Source organism: Garra rufa, chromosome 25 (genome assembly GCF_049309525.1).
Source record: "Garra rufa chromosome 25, GarRuf1.0, whole genome shotgun sequence".
Taxonomy (NCBI): domain Eukaryota; kingdom Metazoa; phylum Chordata; class Actinopteri; order Cypriniformes; family Cyprinidae; genus Garra; species Garra rufa.
Window position 1 is genome coordinate 22,664,537 of NC_133385.1, and position 23,486 is coordinate 22,688,022.

Sequence of the window (23,486 nt, forward strand, 5' to 3'; positions counted from 1 at the left end):
GCATATTTACATAAGTACAAGTTTATTTGACTGTTTTCATAACCCACATGAATAGAAATGAGGAGTCACATTATTAATCTCAACATATTCATTTTCACATAGGAACAGCACAACAGGAACATAATTCTCTGGGTGTCCCTCATCGTCAGTTGGAGCCATCCCTGTCTTTGAGCAGTTTATTAAGTACACTGGTCTGTTTTATAACCTTGAGGTTCGAAATGTCTTCAGCAATAACAGGAACTCCAGAGCTGGGATTTGGACCCTCAGATTCACTTTCGCTGTCCGACAGAGCGGTAAGAAGAGCATCGTTCTCGTAAGTAGGAAAGTAGTATCTGGAAAAACAGCACATTATATTTTATAAACACTTTTTTTCTTTACAGTGTACTTTTTATATTTGCATATTTTTGGTTTTCTGCTCATTCTGATGCCCAGATATGGAAGCCCGTTCCTGCCACTGAATAAAAAATAAAAAAGGTAATTGCAACGTTTTACGACAATGCAATTGTGACTTTTTTTCTCAGGATTGCGAGTTTTTATCTTGCAATTCTGACTTTATAACATGCAATTGCAAGTCAAATCAGAATTGTGAGATATAAACTTGCAATTCTGAGAACATAGTCTCTTTTTCCTTCAAAATTTGACTTTAAAACTCGCAATTGCAAGTTTATAACACAATTCTGAGAAAAATTCACAATTGTAAAGTTAGAAAGAATTGTGAGTTTATCTCTCGCAACTGTGACTTTTCTCAGAATTGCAAGTTTTTATCTTGCAATTCTGACTTTATAACACGCAATTGCAAGTTAAGTCAGAATTGTGAGATATAAACTCCTAATTCTGAAAACATAGTCTTTTTTCCCCCTCAAAACTGGACTTTATAGCTCGCAATTGCAAGTTTATAACACAGTTCTGAGAAAAAGTCACAAATGTAAGTTAGAAAGTCAGAATTGTGAGTTTATATCTCGCAACTATGACTTGCAATTCTGACTTTATAACACGCAATTGTAAGTTAAGTCAGAATTGTGAGATATAAACTCGCAATTCTGAAAACATAGTCTTTTTTCCCTTCAAAATTGGACTTTATAACATGCAATTGCAAGTTTATAACACAATTCTGAGAAAAAGTCACAATTGTAAGTCAGAAAGTCAGAATTGTGAGTTTATATCTCGCAACTATGTTTTTTTTTTCTCAGAATTTCTGACTTTATAACACGCAACTGCAAGTTAAGTCAGAATTGTGAGATATAAACTTGCAATTCTGAGAACATAGTCTTTTTTTCCCTCAAAATTTGACTTTAAAACTCGCAGTTAGAAAGAATTGTGAGTTTATATCTCGCAACTATGACTTTTTTTCTCAGGATTGCGAGTTTTTATCTTGCAATTCTGACTTTATAACACGCAATTGCAAGTTAAGTCAGAATTGTGAGATATAAACTCGCAATTCTGAGAACATAGTCTCTTTTTTTCCCTCAAAATTTGACTTTAAAACTCGCAATTGCATGTTTATAACAATTCTGAGAAAAAAGTCACAATTGTAAGTTAGAAAGTCAGAATTGTGAGTTTATCTCTCGCAACTGTGACTTTCCTCAGAATTGCAAGTTTTTATCTTGCAATTCTGACTTTATAACACGCAATTGCAAGTTAAGTCAGAATTGTGAGATATAAACTCCTAATTCTGAAAACATAGTCTGTTTTTCCCCTCAAAACTGGACTTTATAGCTCGCAATTGCAAGTTTATAACACAGTTCTGAGAAAAAGTCACAATTGTAAGTAGAGCCCGACCGATATATCGGCGGGCCGATATTATCGGCCGATATTAGGCATTTTCCAAACTATTCGGTATCGGCATTTATAATGGCCGATAAATGAATATTTAAAAAAAACCGGACGAAACACCCTTTAACCATATCATGATTGTTTGCGTTGTATAGTTTGTCCACCAGAGGGCACTCTACACTGTCCCTGTTGGCAACACTCGTGTATAACGCGCCACACATCCTGCAGCCTGCTGATCCAGCCAGAGTCGGGCAGAGAGAGACAGTTATCCGCGAGTGAGATCATTGGTGAAGTGTGTTCATGGTAGGGTTGGGAATCGGATACTTGTTATAAAATAAACATTTCGATTCCTCTTATCGATTCCTGGGTGCATTTTTTCATCTAGTGATCTACCAGGACCTTCCGCGCGTGCAATCTGCCAGGACCTTGTGTGGTAATGTAAACATATCAGTCTAGTACAAGATGGATCGCGTGAATTGCTCAAAAGTGTGGCTACACTTTGTAAAAACCGAAGACAAAGCTAGCGCTGCACGCAAACTTGATCTTAGAGATCTGCAAGGGACGGATGTTTTAGTCCCGAGTCGTACATAAGGCACGCATAAGTCCTCTGTTGATTCACAAACTATTCATGATTTCGCGGCTCTGATCCATAGTATTTTTGCGTGAAATGTTAAAATATTTGCATAGATTTCAAAATGAACGTCCTGTGAGTGTTTTATAATGAATGCTTAACCATAGAGGTGGATCTTGTAAGGGTCAGTGGTGTTTATGCACATATGAGCACCAGCATAAACAGATTTAGTATCAAACCGAAACGTAGCTTGTGCATAAAAGTTCGCTTTTCATTTACACGTGTGTGAAATCCAATGACGCCAAGTGTGCGTTGCAGACTGTCGTTCAGCCGGAGAATTAACGAGTCACAAAATGGATTTAGATCGCTAAATAGTAGGTTTTAGAAGGCAGGCAGCAACTGATGATTGAAAATGGTTTGATGTAGCTTGGTGGAAAGAATTTAAAAAGTGCAGGTAAAGGGATAAGCAAGCTGACATTGTAATTATAAGGTAGCTTATTTTTATTCATTTTATTTATCAGAACTTTAATATATTTTGATGTTCCTCTGTTCCATTGTGACAATATTATTTTAGTGAATACTCATAAATAACTACAAATAACTATTCTTGTAGTAAAACCTGCCTCTGCTGGACTGGAGATATTGAGGATTGACTAATTCAGTACACTACCTCAAATACTGTTAGCAATTTATATTTTGCTGTTGTTGTTATTAATCAGAACTTAACAGAATCTGTCTCCAGACCTATTCAAAGTTATATTTATGAAGCTTACCAAGTCTTTTAAAACTGGTAACTTTGATTTGGTTGTTGTTGTTTTTGTGTTTTTGTTCAAAGGACTTTACGTTTCATATCTTAAGTTTATATTTATACATTTTATTTATCAGAACTTTAATATATTTTGATGTTCCTCTGTTCTGTTGTGACAATAAAAGAAACAAGTTTCTTTTAAAAATGCATTATCATATTATGTTAGGGAAATCTGTTAATGTTTTGTTGCGCGTTTCTGAAAAAAAAATAATAATAAAAAATATCGGCCAATATATTGGAATATCGGATTTTAAAACCAAGAAATATTTGTATCGGTATCGGCCTTCAAAATCCTTTATCGGTCGGGCTCTAATTGTAAGTCAGAAAGTCGGAATTGTGAGTTTATATCTCGCAACTATGGCTTTTTTTCTCAGAATTTCTGACTTTATAACACGCAACTGCAAGTTTATAACACAATTCTGAGAAAAAAAATCACAATTGTAAGTTATAAAGTCAGAATTGCAAGATATAAACTCTCAACTGCAAGAAAAGTGTGCGTTATAATCACGCAATTCTAAGAAAAAAGTCACAATTGTGAGATAAAAAGTAAATTCTGTAAGTTTTAAAGTCAGAATTACGAGATAGAAACTCAAGTGCGAGAAAAGTGTGTTTATATCACACAATTCTAAGAAAAAAAGTCAGAATTGTGAGATAAGTCAACTTTTTTTTTATTATTCAGTAGTGGAAATGGGCTTCCATACCCAAAGTCTATATAATATTTAAAATGATTTAGTTTTTAAATTACAGATATGCCTAATGGTTATTAACATAAAAAAAATATATAAAATAAATAACGAAAATAAATAACCTCAAATAATTTTTAATTGTCCAGATGGAAACTCGATTGAATTACAAAAAGGTGATGTGAAGATGTCAAACTTACTGTGGCTGGTCCCAGTGCGAGACCTCAGGCAGCCGCATCACATGACCTGTGTTAACCAGGTGTTGCACTAGTTCCTCTTTGCTTTCAAACTTCTCCTGACAGCAGTAGCAGCGACACTGGTGGAGCTCACGCCGGATGTAATTCACTAGTTTCACTTGCTGGTAAAACTTCAGGCCTGGACAAACAACACATATGACATTAAAGACTAGGGCTAGGTTTTGACACAAATTCGGTTTGAATTCCGATTCGATTCAATTTAATGATGATTATTGTTGATATAACTAATGCTGTAAAATATACACGAGAGTCAGTGCTACATTACTATAATACTGAAGGTTAGAAAAACTGATTTATATACAAACGCCTAAATTGCACTCAATTAAGTTTTTATAATACATAAGTTACAATTATATGTGACCCTGGACCACAAAAACCAGTCTGAGGTTAAATTTTACAAAACTGAGATGTATACATCATATGAAAGTTCAATAAATAAGCTTTCTATTGATATATGATTTGTTAGGATAGGACAATATTTGACCGAGATACATCTATTTGAATATCTGGAATCTGAGGGTGCAAAAAAATCAAAATATTGAGAAAATCACCTTTAAAGTTCTCCAAATTAAGTTCTTAACAATGCATATTACTAATCAAAAATTACATTTTAATATTTATAGTAGGAATTTTACAAAAAATCTTCATACAACATGATCTTTCCTTAATTTCCTAATGATTTTTGGCATAATAGAAAAATCTATAATTTTGACCCATACAATGTATTTTTGCCTATTGCTACAACTATACCCCAGCGACTTAAGACTGGTTTTGTGGTCCAGGGTCACATATTTCTACTCCAATTCGTTTTTTGAAATATAAACATTTAAATGATGGCTGTCATAAAAACTTGATGAATTTATTCAAACATATACACTGAAGAACAGTAAAAATTACAGTGAATAATATGTTAAATGGTGTATATATTTAGCAAGATGCTCCTCTCTAGAGTTCATTTTTCTAACTGACTAATGAGTTTATGGTCACCGAATGTGTTTTTTTCCTGAAGTAAATGTGATTTTGCATAACATATTGTTTACAAGCTGTTATACTGATGTCTTTGTGCAGTTGGAACCCTGATTTAGTGATTACTTGAGACAGGATACTGATTTCAGTAAGTTGCATTCTTTCTTTTAACATCCCTTCAGATGTTTATTCATGTTTATTCCGTGCTGAAACTGTTTTTAAAGCAGAGGAGACATTCAAAGAGTAGTTCACTTCCAGAACAAAAATGTACAGATAATGTACTCACCCCATTGTCATACGAGATGTCTTTCTTTTTTCAGGAAAACATTTCCGAATTTCTCTCTTTTCAAACTCGGGGGCACCATAGAAATCTATTATATGGAGAGAAATCCATATAATAGAAAAATGTTTTCCTCAAAAAACAGAATTTCTTCAAGACTGAAGAAAGAAAGACATGAACATCTTGGATGACAAGGGGGTGAGTAAATTATCTGTACATTTTTGCAAATTGTTCTGTAAATACTGAAATAAAATGGACTTTTGATTGTTTCACATCAAAAGTAACAAAGCTTATTGCGATTTATTGAAGGGAGGTGTGTTGCAATGCTTCTTTTCATTAAATGAAAACAAGGCTAGACTAATCAATTCTGGGAATTTAATTATCGATACTCTTTCAAAAAAAAAAACAGTATTTTTTTTAGATTTTCAGCTCTATTTAAGACCCTCTGTGGTCAAAAACAGGTCAGTTTTCCGCAGTTATACTCACTTAAGTCTGTTTTTAATTTGTGCAGGTCAAATTCGTGAGTTTCCTAGAGAAACGAAAATCATGTTAGTATTAACACTGATTTAAAAATGCATTGAAAACGTTCAAATATAATTGCGACCTCCATACCTCCATGTGTTTGTACATTTTCTCCATCGTCTCCGCTTGCTGATCGCAAAACAGACACACGGCACACACGGGATGAGCCTGCCAATCTGACCAATCGCTGCAGATAGTGTAGAAGATCAGAAAGGAGAATAAAACGTGGAATGAAAATGTGATCTTCAGAGTAAAAATATAAAGGCCTTACTCATCTTCGTCTTCAAAGAGCTCCCTGTCATCCTCAGACTGCACCTCCTCCCATGTCTTCCCCAACTCCTGCGACATTAAAACAGCACAACAGTGTAAACGGTGAAATATTGTTTTATTTACTTCATTCATGAGAAACATACAAACCAAAACATGGACATACCAGGTAATTGATGACATAGAAGCGATCGTAGTTGTCGTTTCTGGCATTTATTCGTCGATGCTGCTTTTTTCTCATGTGATCTTTCAAGGTGGTTTTGTCCCTGAATGTTTTCTCACAGTACAGACACTGCATGCTATATAAAAATAATAATATATTGATAATAGTTTTAGTTATTGTAAACATTATGCTTAATAGTGAGAAAATATTGTGGGAAAATGGTCCAAAGTAATTTGCTTGAAAAATCCTCAGAATGAATTCATTAAAGCAACACCAAGTAACTTTTCCCTCAACGCTCCCTCTTCAGGTTGGAAGCGGAATTGTCCATTACCGCTGTCGTAAATAATTTAGCCTACCGTGGCGTCACATGCACGTTATTTGTTTGGAGGCTATCCAGGACCGGCTTTGGAAATAACAAGGTCCAGTGACAAGGTAGAGTATGTTGTATGACTTTATAAGTATGAAAACCTTTGGTGAAGCCTGCCGTAAAGCAAGTCACATTTGTAGTCTCATTTGAACTACAGAACCGCGACCCGACGACCCAAACTTACATAGTGCTGTTATGGCCGATAGAGGGTCGCAAAGCGAATACAAAAGTGCTGTTTCACCCTGTCATGAGTTGATGAACCACTGAAACGAGTTCGGAAACATTATTTTAAGGTAAAAACAACTCTTTAGTGTTGACAATTCCGCTTCCAACCTGTAGAGGGAGCGTTGAGGGAAAAGTTACTTAGTGTTGCTTTAATAAAAACAAATTTTCAGTTAGTGGGTTCAATAATTTATAGAAAAACTTGCATATATACTACAACAAAATTACTTTATACTTCAAAAATACAGAGTTTAAAATAACTTTTGTTATGCCTTTATGATGTTTTATTTTTGCATCTATCACTAAAACAAAAACTAACCTTTTCTGGTGATTTGGGAGTAATGCAATGACTGCAAGCACCAAAAGAGGGCGTTCATACCTTCACCATCTTAATTTTAATTTTTTTCAATTTGTAATAAGGCTTTGACTATTAAAATCTATCTATCTATCTAGTGTATATGTGTGTAGTATTGCATGCAGAATGTATTATATGTGGAATGTGGCCTAATGGTTAGAGAGTCGGACTTGTAACCCAAAGGTTGCAGGTTCGAGTCTCAGGTCCGGCAGGGATTGTGAAATACCAGCGCTCTCTCCACCCTCAATACCACGACTGAGGTGAGTCCCTTGAGCAAGGCTCCGAAACCCCAACTGCGTTCCGGGCGCCGCAGCAATGGCTGCCCACTGCTCCGGGTGTGTGTTCACTACTGTGTGTGTGCACTTGGATGGGTTAAATGCAGAGCACAAACCCCTAGTATGGGTCACCATACTTGGCCTCACATCACCTCCTTTCCTTTCTTTTCCTTTTATTATTTAATACTATAAAGAGATAGTTAGATAGATTTGTAGCAAAATCTTAAACACTCACTTCTCCAGCTTCCACTCCAGAGTGTCGAGGAACTCATTGCAGTAGACGACGTTGTCAGGCAGACCGATGCTGAAAGAGTGTTCTTTAGCCATGTGATTCAGCAGTGAAGACCTGCAGTGACACCACAGTGCACAAATGCAGCCCTTTAAATCAATATGCAGTGCTGTTTGCTACTGTGAGTTACAAAACACACATCATAAAATATTAAGTAAAAATAGTGGCCTAGATGAGTGTCAGAGTGGAGGGCCAAAGATGGGTGGCTTGTGACGTCGCTATATAGACAAAACTGTATTCATGAATATGAATGAGTTTACTCTGACACAACATAATCTGCCTAGGCCTTCAGTCAAATGAGCTAATTAATATTCATGAGTAAGGCGTTCACCTTGGTATGATTTAGAGTTTGAAATCGATATCCTTAACAAATTGAGCTGCATGGCCTTGCAGATGTCCCACGTTAAATTTATTATAAATTAGTAAATAATTTAAAAAGTATTATTTAGTATTATATACACTACCAGTCAGAAGTTTTTGAACAGTGGGATTTTTTATGTTTTTTAAAGAAGTCTCTTCTGCTCACAAAGCCTGCATTCATTTAAACCAAAATACAGCAAAAGCAGTAATATTGTGAAATGTTTTACTCTATAGAGTCAGAAAGCTCTCAGATTTCATCAAAAATATCTTAATTTGTGTTCTAAAGATGAATGAAGATCTTATGGGTTTGGAACGACATGAGGGTGAGTAATTAATGACAGACTTTTCATTTTTGGGTGAACATTTTCACATCAAGATTTTTAAGAAAATTATGATTCTAGAATTAGAATCAATTCATCAAATGAGTTTTCAATGCAAATGACAGTTGTTAGTCACCTGTTTCCAGTAAACTCCTCATTGCAGAACATACATGAGCGATGGAATGTTGTATCATCTCTCTCTTTTTGCTGCTGATCCAGAACTTCCTCCTATCAAAATATATCAAACTTCATTACAGACGTATCTAGCATTGTAAGACATCATTGTAGTACACATTATAAAAGTGGTTACATAATTATTGTGAGTCTATAAACAATATTTATAATTGCCATGAATCGCAGTGTGCCGTGTTTTTATCATTCTGCATTTTCCGAAAACCCGCTGTTCGATTGCCATAATCATCAATAATTATCCCAGACGCAATCTGTGAATGATTTGTTTTTAATAAACAGTGCTAATCCTCTCAGCTCGAGTTTCATCGACGTGCGGCGTGTCACCGAATGATTGAGAAAGGTCACAGCTGCACTGTTAAACAGCTGGTCGCCACACTGCAGAGCCCACTGCAGAGGTGCTGAGAACGCTGGTTGCCTAGCAACCACAATCGCAGATTTTTGCCTGAGATGAAATGTGTGTGAGATGATAATGTTGACTCATAATATCTCTGCAATATCAATCTGGGTTGGGGGGGAGAGTGGGGATTGGGCTTCTCATTGAACACTGGGTTAATTGTTTCGTCAGTGCTTCCAGGTACGTAACCATTGTGGAATTTTTGACAACACAAATTTTTTTTTTTTTTTTACAGCTACACAGAAACTGTATTTCAGCTTTTTTTTTTTTTTTTTTACAAAATACTTTATACTTAAATATTAAAGTAGTTCACTTCCAGAACAAAAATTTACAGACAATGTACTCACCCCCTTGTCATCCAAGATGTTCATGTCTTTCTTCAGTCGTAAAGAAATTATGTTTTTTGAGGAAAACATTTCAGGATTTTTCTCCATATAGTGGACTTCTATGGTGCCCTAGAGTTTGAACTTCCAAAATTCAGTTTAAATGCAGCTTCAAAGTGCTCTAAACAATTCCAGCCGAGGAAAAAGGGTCTTATCTAGCAAAACGATCGGTTATTTTCTAAAAAAAAAATTACAATTGATATACCTTTTAACCTCAAATGCTTGTCTTGTCTAGCTCTGCATTAACTCTGTGTATTCCTGTTTAGGGTATGTCAAAAAACTCCCATCTCACTTGCTCCTCCAACTTTAAAATTGTCATCGCTGCAGAAATACCGACCCAGTGTTTACAAAGTGAACATGAAAACAAGGTCATATGTCCTTTACAAAAAAAGTTAAAACAGCGATGTAGGATCATTTTGAAGTTGGAGGAGAAAATGAGATGGAAGTTTTTCAACGTACCGTAACTTTCATGAACCGAAATACACAGAGTTCATGCAGAGCTTGTCAATTTTTTTTTTTTTTTTTTAGAAAATGACAGATCGTATTGCTAGATAAGACCCTTTTTTCTCGGCTGGGATCATTTAGAGCCCGTTGAAGCTACATTTAAACTTCATTTTGGAAGTTCAAACTCGCGGGCACCATAGAAGTCCATTATTTGGAGAGAAATCCTGAAACATTTTCCTCAAAAAACAATTTCTTTATGACTGAGGAAAGACAGACATGAACACCTCATTTCAATAATCTTTTAACTCTCAGTAACATTTTCAATCTATAAATAATCTTTATAACCAATCTTTAGTTCAGGACACAAAAAGCACTTGTTAATAATATAAATAAATAAATAAAATATTCATTTTTTAATTTACAATTTAGTTTAAAAAAATACTGTTTGAAAAGAGAAAATACACAAAGTCTTCAAAAACAAACAAACAAACAAACAAAAAAACTCTTATGATGGTGTTACTCATATTCCAGGTTTTCTGCATATGTGACCCTGGACCACAAAACAAATCATATGGGTAATTTTTTTTAAATTGAGAATAAATGAGCTTTCTATTGATGTATGGTTTGTTAGGATAGGAAAATATTTGTCTGATTTTGAAAATCTGGAATCTGAGGGTGCAAAAATAAAAATCTAAATATTGACAAAATCGCTTTTAAAGTTGTCCAAATGAAGTTCTTAGCAATGCATATTACTAATCAAAAATAAGGTTTAGATATATTTTACGGTAGGGAATTTACAAAATATCTTTACCTAATAAATGATTTTTGGCATAAAAGAAAAATTGATCATTTTGACCCATACAATGTATTTTTTGGCTATTGCTACAAATATACCTGTGCAATTAAGACTGGTTTTGTGGTCCAGGGTCACATATTAATTTAATTGTATTTTGTGCTGTCAGTTTTTACTACTCATACCCTAATGTTACACAGGTTAGGAGCTGATCCCAGAGCAGCAGTCCTGACCTGACCGTTGCAGGTCCTTGGTCTTTTTATAGACACTCACCAGTCGTCTCTGTTGTAGCTGCTCCCTAAGGATCCTGTCCTCTGGCAGAGCATCACACAATAGGAAGTAGTGCTCTTGTTGTTCTAAAATGACACAAAACAGCTTTTTAGTAACTGGAGTCTAAAAATGACAACATCCAAACAGGCCTTCATAGATTTAGACTTCACATTTAAATTAAGTTAAAGGGCTATTCTCTAGACCTGTATTATTTTAGTATTATTTATATGCTATTATAGTATGTAATGAAAATTTGAATTAGCTTTTATTTATTATTATTAGTTTTATTCTTATAAGTATTCATTTATTATTACCTTAACTGTTCCCCAACTCAATCCAAAGAGTCCTTAGCCATCTTCAAGAAATGGCTAAGAACTATGAGTGGTTATAAATGACTATCAATGGCTATTCTATTTCTATTTGACCTACTTGTTTTTTAATTTATTGAAAAAAAAAAAAAAAAAAAAAAAACTTGACCCTCTAACACTTTCATTTTCTATTCTATTTCTATTCATTTAATAAAAAAGACCCGTCCTCTAACACTAGCAAAAAAAACAAAACAAAAAAAAACAATGGCATATTTGTAATGGCAGGTTTGTAAGTTACAGGGTTGTATTTTTGTCCAGAATTAAACTACATGTTTTGAGAAGTGGAAATGTGGAACAATAATACTAAGCATTATTTTATATGAAATATTGTAAAAAATATTATTTACATAGTCATGAAATGAAATTCCCCCATAATCCTGTGGTTTTGACATTGTATCATTTTAAATTTTGACAAACCACTATTTTAAGGGGTGGATAAAGACTTTATGTGTTTTAAGTCAGATAATAATTAGGGGTTTGCTTTTAAATACACTACCAGTCAAAAGTTTGTGGACAGTAAGATTTTAATGTTTTAATGATTTAAACATTTTAATGTTTTTAAAGTCTCTTCTGCTCACCAAGCCTGCATTTATTTGATCCAAAGTACATCAAAAACAGTAAAAATATTTTAAAGTTTTACTATTTAAAATAACTGTTTTTTTATTTAAATATATTTTAAAATGTAATTTATTCCTGAGATTGCAAAGCTGAATTTTTAGCATTATTACTCCAGTCTTCGGTGTCACATGATCCTTCAGAAATCATTCTAATGCTGATTTTCTGTTCAAGAAACATTTATTATTATTATCAATATTTTAAACAGTTGAGTACATTTTTTCAGGATTCTTTAAAGAATAGAAAGATCAGCATTTATCTGAAATAAAAAGCTTTTGTAACATTATCCATTATACCATTCAAAATCTTGGAGTCAGTATATTTTTTTTTGGAAAAGAAATAATAGAAATTAATATTTTATTTAGCAAGGCTCCTTTAAAAAGATTTCTACTTAAAATTTCCACTCAGCTGTTTTCAACATAATAATAATAGTTAATGTTTCTTGAACAGCAAATCAGAATATTAGAATGATTTCTGAAGGATCATGTGACACCGAAGACTGGGGTAATGATGCTAAAAATTCAGCTTTGCAATCTCAGGAATAAATTACATTTTAAAATACATTTAAACAGAAAACAGTTATTTTAAAATAGTACAAATCTTTCAAAATGTTAGAGTTTTAGCTGTACTTTGGATTCAATAAATGCAGGCTAGGTGAGCAGAAGAGACATTAAAAATCTTACTGTTCAAAAACCTTTGACTGGTAGTGTACATTTAAATTAGTTTTAGTATTAGTATTGTAAATTCCATGTCAAATAATTGAAATTATGAAATGTAAACACAAGGTTGTTCAGCTCAAATGCGTCTTACCTACAGGACCTTCAGAGTTGGTCTTGATAACACTGCAGAAGTCTGTGACGGGCTGTTCTGTAAACCGTTTCTTCCAGTACAACATATACCTGCAACAAAATGATTACAGTTTTCATTTTTTAGAATTTTGTGTTATTTGTATTGTTTCTGATGAACATCTCATTAAAAAATGCTGACACCTGTAGGTTACAAATCATGTGAATTCTCACCGTGGAAAGTCTGCGATGAGTTTGACATCAGCGATAACCAGTTTGTGATCCAACACCATGTGCTTGAGAAGCTGGTCTTTTTGGGAAGCAGGAAAAGAGTCTGAACAGAGCGCACAGGTCACTGGACGGCCATTGCTGGAGGAGGTGAGAGATGCGCTACCACACAGTTGCTCAGGGAAACAAAGCGGCTCTAGTATGCAATCCTGGTTACCTAACAATGAGAGAAAACAGTTATTCTCAAATTACATATCTCTATTTATTTATTTATTTACATATCTCTATTTATTTGATGCACAAATGCAATTGAAATTATTCAACCCCCTTAACCTGCAAGACATTTTGCTGCAGAGAACAAAATTTTGTGAAAACAATTTAACAAAGACATCAGTACACTGTTAAAGAAAGTTGATTAATACACATGCATTATGAATGTAAGTCGATGAATAATGAAAAAAAAAAAAATCAAATTGGCTCTAAACGCTCATGTTCAAAAATAATTAACCCCCAAAAGTCAAATTCGGTGCAGAATCTTTTATTCTTTAAAACCACCAATAAACACTGCTTGGAAGTGCTTAGAAGTTTCTGTCACCTCTTTACTACAATCTTGGCCCATTCCTCACCTGAAAAAGATCCAGATCACTGATAATCTTTGGTTTTTAGTTTGCCACTGCTTTCTTCAAATTCAACCCAATATTTTCAATGAGAATTAAATCTGGAGACTGAACAGGCCACTCAAGAACATTCTATGACTGATCTCTGAACCAAGCATAAGTAGATTTGAATGTTTACTTTGGCATGATTGTCTTGCAGGAAAGTCCACTGATCATCATTAGCTTCAGTCTTTGCACCAAAGGCATCACAATTCTTGCCAAAATGGCAAGACATTTCAAAGAATCCATGATGTCCTTCATACAGTCATGATTTCCACTTTCTGAATCAGTAAAACACCCCCATAACAGGACTGGTCCACCTCCATGTTTGACATTAGAGATGGTTTTCTTTCTTTTTTTGACATACTGTTGATCCATAGGTCCAAGAAGTTCCATTTTGGTCACATCACTCCATAAAATATTTTTCCAGAACTCCACAGGTCTATTCAAATGAATTTTAACATGTTCAAGTTGGCCTTTTATGTTCTTCTTAGTCAAGAGTGGCATTCAGCAAGATGCCTCAACATGAATGACATGCATTATCTAGTGTTCTTTTTATAAACTGCATTGAAATGTTTTTCCTCCTTTTGTCGGGTCATCTTGCAAGTCTTTGGCTGTACATTACAGGGTTTTTTTTGTGATATTGTGCTTTTTTGTTCAACACACTCATATGGTTTTCTGGCAACACACTTTAAACTAAGGAATAAGGTTGCCAGCTGTGTCTCTAGGAACTTTTAATGTCTTGGAAATCTTCATATAGCCTTAGACTTTCTAATATAATAATATGATTTCTTCTCTATAGCTTTTGTGAGAGCTCTGTTGACTTTGCCATATTTGCTGTTCATCTTCAGCACATGCATGGGCTAACTGTATGTATGTGTAACAGCTCAATGAAAATCAATTCAATTTTCAATTCAATTCAAACAGCTCAATTTTCTTCCCTACAATGAAAATATGTGATTAAAAACAGCAATGATGAACGGGGTTGAATAGTTATGACATAGCTGTGTTATTTTAAAAAATCCTATAACTCAAAAACATTACATTATTGACCTTATCACTTTTAATATGCCATCAAACTTTTGTAGATGCAATTTTCAGTCCTGGGTCTTCAGAAAAGCTAGTATTTGTAAAGTACTGCAGTCTCTGGGAGGGCTGAACAATTTCGATTGCAACTGTGCTTGTGATTTAAAAGTCTGAAGCCATTTAATTCATTCTGAGTCATCAATGCAGTCTGAAGTACTCCAGCTAGCGAGAAACCCTTGTCTCGTACATCCCACGGCCTCACAAGATGTCCAGGTTTTACACAAACAAGCAGCTGATTCACATAAAATGACAGTGTGAATCATGTAAACCACAGGTTATCTTTTAAAAACCTGATACATTTTTGCTCCCAAGTGCACTTTATGAGTTGTTTTGTCTCTTTTCTAAATGAGCTTTTGCAACACATTAAAATGTCACTGATCATCTATTAGAAGCTAGTTTATCCATATCAACAAAATTTGCACTCTATTCCTGGCTGGAGAAAAACAGCTTAAACTAGTCTGATATGGCTTGCTGGTTTTAGCTGATCTAGTTAGGCTGGTCTCCCTGTTGAAAAAAAAAACAGCTAAAACCAGACTAAACTGGTTGGCTTGATTTAGCTGGTCTAGTTAGGCTGGTCTCCCTGTTAAAAAAAAACAGCTAAAACCAGCCTAAACTGGTTGGCTTGATTTAGCTGGTCTAGTTAGGCTGGTCTCCCTGTTAAAAAACAAAAAACAGCTAAAACCAGCCTAAACTGGTTGGCTTGATTTAGCTGGTCTAGTTAGGCTGGTCTCCCTGTTAAAAAAAAAAAAAAACAGCTAAAACCAGCCTAAACTGGTTGGCTTGATTTAGCTGGTCTAGTTAGGCTGGTCTCCCTGGTCTCCCTGTATAAAAAAAAAAAAAAAAAAAAAAAAACAGCTAAAACCAGCCTAAACTGGTTGGCTTGATTTAGCTGGTCTAGTTAGGCTGGTCTCCCTATTAAGAAAAAAAAAAACAGCTAAAACCAGCCTAAACTGGTTGGCTGGTTTTAGCTGGTCATCCAGCCTCGCCATAGCTGGTCAGAGGCTGGTTTTAGAGCGGTTTTGGCCACTGGGAGACCAGCTGGAACAACCAGTTAAAACCAGCTAAAACCAGCCAACCAGACAGGTATTTCATAAAACAAGTTTACCAAATAAGCCAGGTTTATTTCAGTTAGTCTGACTTCTTGTCACTTGATATGGATCAAAATAAGTCAGACTAACTGAAATAAGCCTGGTTTATTTGGTAAACTTGTTTGTTTTGTTTGTTGAAACACCCCCCAGCTTAGGCTGGATTTAGATGTTTTTTTCTTTCTTTTTTTTTTTTTCCAGTTTTGCTGGTTTTGGCTGCTTTCCAACTGGAAGACCACGTAGACCAGCTGAAAACCAGCTTTGCAGGGCTGGGAGACAAGTTTAAACCAGCAACAGTTCAGATGAGTAATAAAAGAAGATAAGTTATTATAAAAAGGCAGCATGAAAAAAAACCCTGCATTACAGTACTAATTTTTGTGCAGACGTACTGTTATAACTAGAAATAGCTTTAACTTTGCAATAGCTAACCTTAGTCGCCGAAGTTTGCAGACATGTTTAGGAAAATCAAAACATTAAATATAAACCAATATAATATTAAAATATCCGCCTATATTATTAATTCGGTAAACCAACCTGTCAAATGAGTGTTGTGCATCGGAGCGGCCATGTTTGTTTTCCCAATCACGTGACCTTGAGAATGACGCATTGACCAATCAGAGTTAAGCCGCCGCTATGTATGCAGCTAATGGGTGTTGTAGTTCTCCAGCCAAGCTTTCTCATTCATTTCCTACATCTCCCATGAGGCGATGGTGTTTTTCTTCAGGGCTGAGAAGTGTGGTGTATCTGGGATGCTGCTGTGGCTCTGCCCTCAGAACAATACAGTGCAACCCTGTGTAACAACAATATGGATAGTATCCGCCGTAATTGCCCTGTTTTATAGCACATTTTCTTTTACTTGACGCGGAAAAAATGTGGATACCGACTGAACATGAAAAATATGGCGTTGGTAAGTCATATATTTACGTTATATTGCCGCATCGTTAATAAAACGCAAGTTAGATCGCTGCAGGTGCGATAATGAGCCGTGACATCTACAATCTGATGGCAGATGAAATGTCACATCATTTTCCGCTGATTTCAAATCTTAAATTGAAGTGACAGATTAATGCATATCGTGCTTCATTATTTTAATTTTTTTTAATTATCCGATTGGAATTATTTATGTTGTTTTTCTTCAGTAATTTGAATGGTCATTTTGAATACCCCTTATATGCAGCAATAAGAAGAAATAGCCGCAGTAAAGGCTGATCTTTTGTTTTCCTTCACACAGACGCTCTAATTCATTTGCTGAGCAAATGATTTTACGTCTAAAACCGAAACAATACTGTTTTATTTGAGAAATGGCATGTTCGTTTTCTTTTCTATCTATTATTACATCATGCGTTTCCAGCTTACATTGTATTTTTATTTATTAATTACATTTTTGTTTACGTTTTTACATCTGTCTATTTGTCTATTATTCCATCTGTGATCTGTCTTTTTTTTCTTTGTATTTATACACACACACACACACACACACATACACATACACATACACACACCCTTTTTGCAAACGAATTATGCACTAAATGACTTGAAATAGTGCTTATATTAAGTGCCATCGAATTTTCAGGGCAAGTTGTGTCAAATGATAACCTCAGCAATACTGTTTTGATTTGCTATTTTTTTGTAAGTTTGTTGTGACAGCAGCTGACAGTTTGAAGGATGGTTTTTGGCAGATGAGCAGTCTGGAATCTGCTCTTTTCTCATTGGCTGACGGGTAGAGATGGACACAAAGTCAGTTGAGGAGTCCAGCAGTACAGTGGAGTTCACATGGGCTTCAGGTCTCCTGTGATGTCCTTCACTACAGCTTTGCTCAAATAAACAGGATGACATTTGGTCATTCCTTCACTTAGAAGGAGAGAAGGTCAGAGCGAAGAAGAAAAGGTAGTTTGAGGGGGCAGGAAAGGTGGGACAACCATCAAAGCCCCTGTTTATCTCTGCTTAGATTGCAGAATGATATTTAGAAAAATCGGATAAAATGATTTTTTCGCATTAGCCACAAGCCACATCTGGAGCATATTGCAGTGGAATATGGCAAAATGGCTGCATATTACAGTTCTGCTCTTTGGAAAGTGTACACAGCTACCGAAACCTTTATCAGTCATGAAATATGGATGGAGTCCAGCCGGGATGGCACACACACATACATAAATGCATGCATACACATTTACACACTGGCGTGCACTGTAATCTTGGCCTCTCAGCCCTTTTGGTTGCAAATTCAGCTTAATGAACCATCTGCTATTTACAGTAAATGTATCATTAAATGCAATGGCATTTCAAACAAGAATGTGTCTGTTGATCATCTCCCCACACCTGGCTTTTCCTCTTAAACCAAAGCTGATGGATAGAAATGGGGGTTGGAAGAGAAGATCGCTAAAAATGAACACTTTGTCATTATTTACTCACCCGTATGACTTGTTTTTTTTTCTGATGTGGGATTTTAAGGGAGAATATATTAGGGTCTTTTTTTGTTCATGCAATTATAGTAAATGGGGACTGCTTTAAAAAGGACAATGTAGACATGTATCCCAAGTCTTCTAAATGAAAAATATAGTTCTCCCAAAAATTAAACTTAAACTAAATTAAACTAAAAAAAATGTGCTCACCCGCAGGCCATGCAAGATGTAGATGAGTTTGTTTGTGACTTGCTCACTAATGGATCCTTTGCAGTGAATGGGTGCCGTCAGAATGAGTCCAAACAGCTGAAACGTAAATGACACAAATCCAGTCCATCAGTTAATGTCTTGTGAATTGAAAAGGTGCATATTTGTAAGAAACTTATCTATTTTAAAATGTTTTTACTTCAAACCTTCACTTCCAGCTAAAATATGTGACCCTGGACCACAAAACCAGTCATAAGTGGCATTGGTATATTTGTAGCAATAGTCAAAAATACATTGGATCGGTCAAAATAATCAATTTTTCTTTTATGCCAAAAATCATTAGGATATTAAGTAAAGATCATGTTCCCATGAAGATATTTAGCAAATTTCCTACCGTAAATATATCAAAACTTAATTTTTGATTAGTAATATGCATTACCAAAAACTTCATTTGGACCATTTCAAAGGGGGTTTTCTTAATATTTTGATTTGTTTGCACACTCAGATTCCAGATTATCAAAAATAGTTGTATCTCGGCCAAATATCGTCCTATCCTAACAAACCATACATCAATGGAAAGCTTATTTATTTTAGTTTTCAGATGGTGTGTTAACCTCAGTTTCACAATTTATTGACCCTTATGACTGGTTTTGTGGTTTAGAGTCACATATGAGTCCTCTATCTATAATACTGCTTTCTCCAGTGAAAAAGTCATCTTGGCTGAATCAGGAGAGAAGTATGCACAGATCAAGCACTGTTTACAAGCAAAAACAGTCCAGTTCTAAATAAATATGATGGTAGATTTTGATGTGAGAGAACAGGAGATGGACTTTTTCACTAAAGGAAGCATTATTATTGATTATGGACTGGTATTTTGATTAAAATACCTAAATGATGGATTTGTTTATTACAAACACACAGCTTTACACGTTACAAGATGGTAATTGATGGACTGGATTTACTTGTAGATTATTGTGTTGTTTTTTTTATCAGCCATTTGGACTCTCATTCTGACGGCACCCATTCACTGCAGAGGATGCGTTGGTGAGTCATCTGTAGATTTCTCCACCTCCGTTCCTATTCAAGTAGTGTTCTGTGACAAATAAATAAAAATCAATTTAAAGGAGCAGTTTACCCAGAAATACAAAAGCATGCATAATTTCGTCACCCTCATGTTGTTCCAAACCTGTATGACTTTCTTTTAAACATCTTCTTCTTACTGATTGGATTGGGTCACTTCCATTTTATATAGAGGAATAAGGGTCTAGTGAAACGATCAATCATTTTCAAAAAAAAAAAAATACTTTTTAATCACAAATGCTCAATTTCATGCATTATGTCGCAGAAGTACCGACCCAGTGTTTACAAAGCGAACATGCAAAGAAAGTCAAACTGCCTTTACAAAAAAAAGGCAAAACAGCGATGTCGGTCGATTTTAAAGATAAAACCTTTTTGAACAGAAGCACACAGACGAAGAACTAACTGCGTGTGAATTTTCTAACGTGAATAAGTAAATCGTTAAAGTCACAGATGTGCACCGCAGAGCTATTTGAGGTTAAAAAGTATATTACTTTTACATTTTTTTTAAAATGACCAATCGTTTCGCTAAATGAGATCCTTATTCCTCGGCTGGGATCATGTAGATCCCTTGAAGCTGCATTGAAACGGCAATTTGGCCCTTCAACCTATTGATTCCCATTGAAGTCCACTATATGGAGAAAAGTCCTGGAATGTTTTTCTCAAAAACCTTAATTTCTTTTTGACAGAAAAAACTAAATCAGGAACATCTTGGATGATATGGGAGTGAGTAAATTATCAGGAAATTTTCATTCTGAAAATAAACTAATCCTTTTAAAATGTTTTAACAAAAACAAGATGTTTTGAAAGTCAATGAAGTCCATTGTTGTTTTGGACACCATTCCATTGTATGGATAAAAACAGTTCAAACATTCTTCCGAATGATATGAGAACTTTCAATTTTGGGTGAATGTTCCTTTTAAACTTGAAATCACATCCTCCTGAATGTCATCTCAGCATCCCTGCTGAATTTGGATGTTGATTGGCTCGTGATGAAAACCACCATGTGGAATCTGCAGGCAACAGCTGGGAACAGACAGTTTGACAAGCCCATATTGGTTTATAATTATACCATAATGTTCCGAACATTTAATAAGTAAAGTGAAAGCTAATGTCACCACCACATAATACTTTTCTTGTTATTTCTTATTCCAGACTCCCACATGCACATCAGCACCATGCCACATCTCTTCTGATTGTTGAAGAATTTAACGTAATTGAAACATCCTCCACTCCACTTACCATCAACTCAAAAACTGATCTCGGTCAAACTATTTAGCGTTGTAGTCTGGGATCGGCGCATCCCGTTCCCGTGCTTCTCAGCTCGGATTTATGATGGCAGCGCTTTCGGCATACAAATGAGACTCTTGCTTTTGTCACATGCTGACTGGGCGCCTACTGTGCCCTGGTCAACAGGCACGCTGCCACTCCGAGAAAGAGATAAGATTGACAGATAAAGCTAGAAGAGGCCTAGTCAGCTGCTAGATCTGTGAGACGTTGGTAGGAATTAAATGAGACTTCCACTGCACACATAAGCTCTGTTCCCAAACCTAGCAAGCATTTTAAGGCATCATGGGATGCAAGAGCTGTTCCAAAAGGTTGGCAGCAACATTATGCAGCCATCTAAGATACCTAATTTTGGCCGTATCCTAAAGCAGCGCTGCATGTGTCCTTCAGAAACAGAGCTATCCCAGAATGCATTGCAGCAGACTAAATAAAAAAATGGTCCAGGAGTGTAAATAAGTTGTTTTTAATTCCAAGAATGATCACTAAAATAAGCAGTCTAATGTAATGTAAGTAATACAGACCATCTCATCTCCTTATATTAAGATAATCTCTGACTATACTCTACCGCTTTTTTGGTACCCATCCGTTGGGGTACCTTGCACAGTAGTTTGGTACCTAAAGATAAATTGAAATTAAATCGCAATCGTGATTAAGCAAAAGCTGCGATTGTCATGCGTATCTTTTAGTGAAGCACGGTTCTGTGATCAACAGTAAATCTCCATTGGAAGACCAGAGGGCGCTCTCATTCTCGCGCGGAAACTCCAAATGCGCCCGAAGAAGAAACCCAGGAAATCGCTGCAAGCAGAAGATTTAACTGCTTTCTTTGACTCAACATGACTAATGTAAACACACAACTACAACAATTCATTATTTATCTGAGTTCTTCTTCTTATAATTTTCCTCATAATACTGTATAATAATGCTATGCCTTTATCACTGCTTGGAAAACAATGAAATACATTGCATGCCTTATTCTGTGCAAGAAGCCACATCTCACATAAGGATTTATTTCAAACACTCGACTGCCGTTATGAAGTGAGTTTGGAGTAAAAACATGTTTTCAAATGTAGTATTTTCACATTCTTTCAAATGTAGCACTATTTACGTAGTCGTAGTTCACTGAGAAGCTATGGAAACAGCTGTCATTATTGTGAACAATTTCTTTCGATTTCAAAATCGCGCAATTAAAGGTGCCATAGAATCATTGATACATTATTTTAAATTGTTCTCTGATATCTACATAGAAGGTATATGGCATAGGAAAGGGCAAAAATTCTCCAGAAACGATTTTACAAGTCCATTTACAACCCTAGGATTTGTCCCTAGAATGAAATGCTCTGTTATTGCCTTATTTGGAAGGTCCGTGAATATTAATGATGAGCTCTGCTCTGATTGGCTGTTTCACAGAGCTGCTCATCTCAAAAGCTGGCACATGGAGGAAATATATATTTGATTACGGAGCTCTAGCCGCTTTTAATATGCGGTTTGTTGAATCTGCCGTTTTGAATCCCCGACATTTTACTCTCACTATTGTGATCGCATGTGCTCTGTGTAACGTTATACTGCAGCGACACAAGTACTTACCACACAAGTTTTGATGCTTGTTAGTGATCATTCGCCATCATCAGCGTAGTCATCTCTCCTTTTATGTGGTAAGTGAAATCTTATGTACTGCAATGTAACAGGCTACCGCTAGCATTAAGTTAACCATGTCCCTTCAGTGGCTTGCCTTATTTTACTGATGTACTGAAGTTGATGAAATGATGATTGGGCTATGCAAATGTTGGGGGCGTAACTATTAACGATCGCGACTATTGCGTAATAGTCTGTGTTAAATTGAAATTGAGCTATTTTTCAGTGTTCTTTTGCAAACACCAGATTTATATAAGAAGGAGGAAATGGTGGTGTTTGAGACTCATGGTATGTCATGTCCATGTACTGAACTGTTATTATTTAACTATGCCAAGGTAAATACAGTTTTCCTTTCTATGGCACCTTTAAATCGTCTGTGATAATGAACGCGATATAGCATAGCTTGTCAGTGAACTACGGCTCTGTGTAGTAAATGCTGCTCCATCTGAAAGCACCTGCTGGAGATTTACTACTGATTAAATAACCGACTTTACTGAAAAAATGCGCATGACAGTCGCCATCGATTAATTGTGCAGCTCTACGTGTTGGACTTGTTTACATCAGAGTGCGCAAACACAAAAAATATAACACAGTATTTTAAAACTCTATATTTTCACACACAGACAATGATGCACTTTCTTCTCCGTGGGATTGATGTCATTCGCTACTTTCCGGCATACACCATGCCTTTTAAGTAAGGGTACTGTTGGCAGTGGAAACACAACCAGATCAGGGTGTTCCGTCCCGAATTGTACCCTACTATACTGTACTGAACCGTACCGATCGGTGGAAACAAGCCGTAATTCATATCAGTCAAACTGTCAACTGTTTTTCAGCCAATTCTGCATGTTGAATTGGCGACGGAGCTCATCGGCGAGAAAGAGGACTCTGATTGGCTGTTCTGCTTAGACGAATGAGCACAGAAAAAACAAAAATGCCAACACAGAAGAGTAAATCGTTGAATAAAGTCATTATTTTTGTTTTCCTTGCACACAAAAAGTATTCTCGTAGCTTCATAAAATTACGGTTGATTTTACGGTGAAATTACGGTCACATGGTTTATTTTAACAATGTCCTTACTAGGGCTGGACAATTAATCGAAAG

At 35.6% G+C, this 23,486-nt stretch overlaps 1 protein-coding gene across 1 annotated transcript; it reads right to left on the reverse strand.

The window, feature by feature from the left end:
- Positions 1-16,352, reverse strand: znf277 (zinc finger protein 277). The gene is made up of 12 exons (XM_073832137.1): positions 16,312-16,352; positions 12,957-13,167; positions 12,748-12,836; positions 10,958-11,040; positions 8,615-8,706; positions 7,745-7,855; positions 6,294-6,426; positions 6,132-6,199; positions 5,951-6,047; positions 5,825-5,867; positions 4,036-4,210; positions 1-332 (listed from the first exon to the last, which is right to left on the reverse strand). The coding sequence occupies exons 1-12, from the start codon at positions 16,343-16,345 to the stop codon at positions 146-148; spliced, it is 1,323 nt and encodes a 440-aa protein (XP_073688238.1). The 5' UTR covers positions 16,346-16,352; the 3' UTR covers positions 1-145.
- Positions 16,353-23,486: the final 7,134 nt, after the last annotated feature.

Excerpts from the sequence above, each read along its gene's own strand:
- znf277 (XM_073832137.1), bottom strand. The coding sequence starts at position 16,345 with ATGGCCGCTCCGATGCACAACACTCATTTGACAG. Across the intron at positions 6,427-7,744 it reads CTGGAGTGGAAGCTGGAGAA|CATGCAGTGTCTGTACTGTG; the intron begins GTGAGTGTTTAA and ends ATTTTTATATAG. Across the intron at positions 4,211-5,824 it reads CAAATTAAAAACAGACTTAA|GCCTGAAGTTTTACCAGCAA; the intron begins GTGAGTATAACT and ends TTGTTTGTCCAG.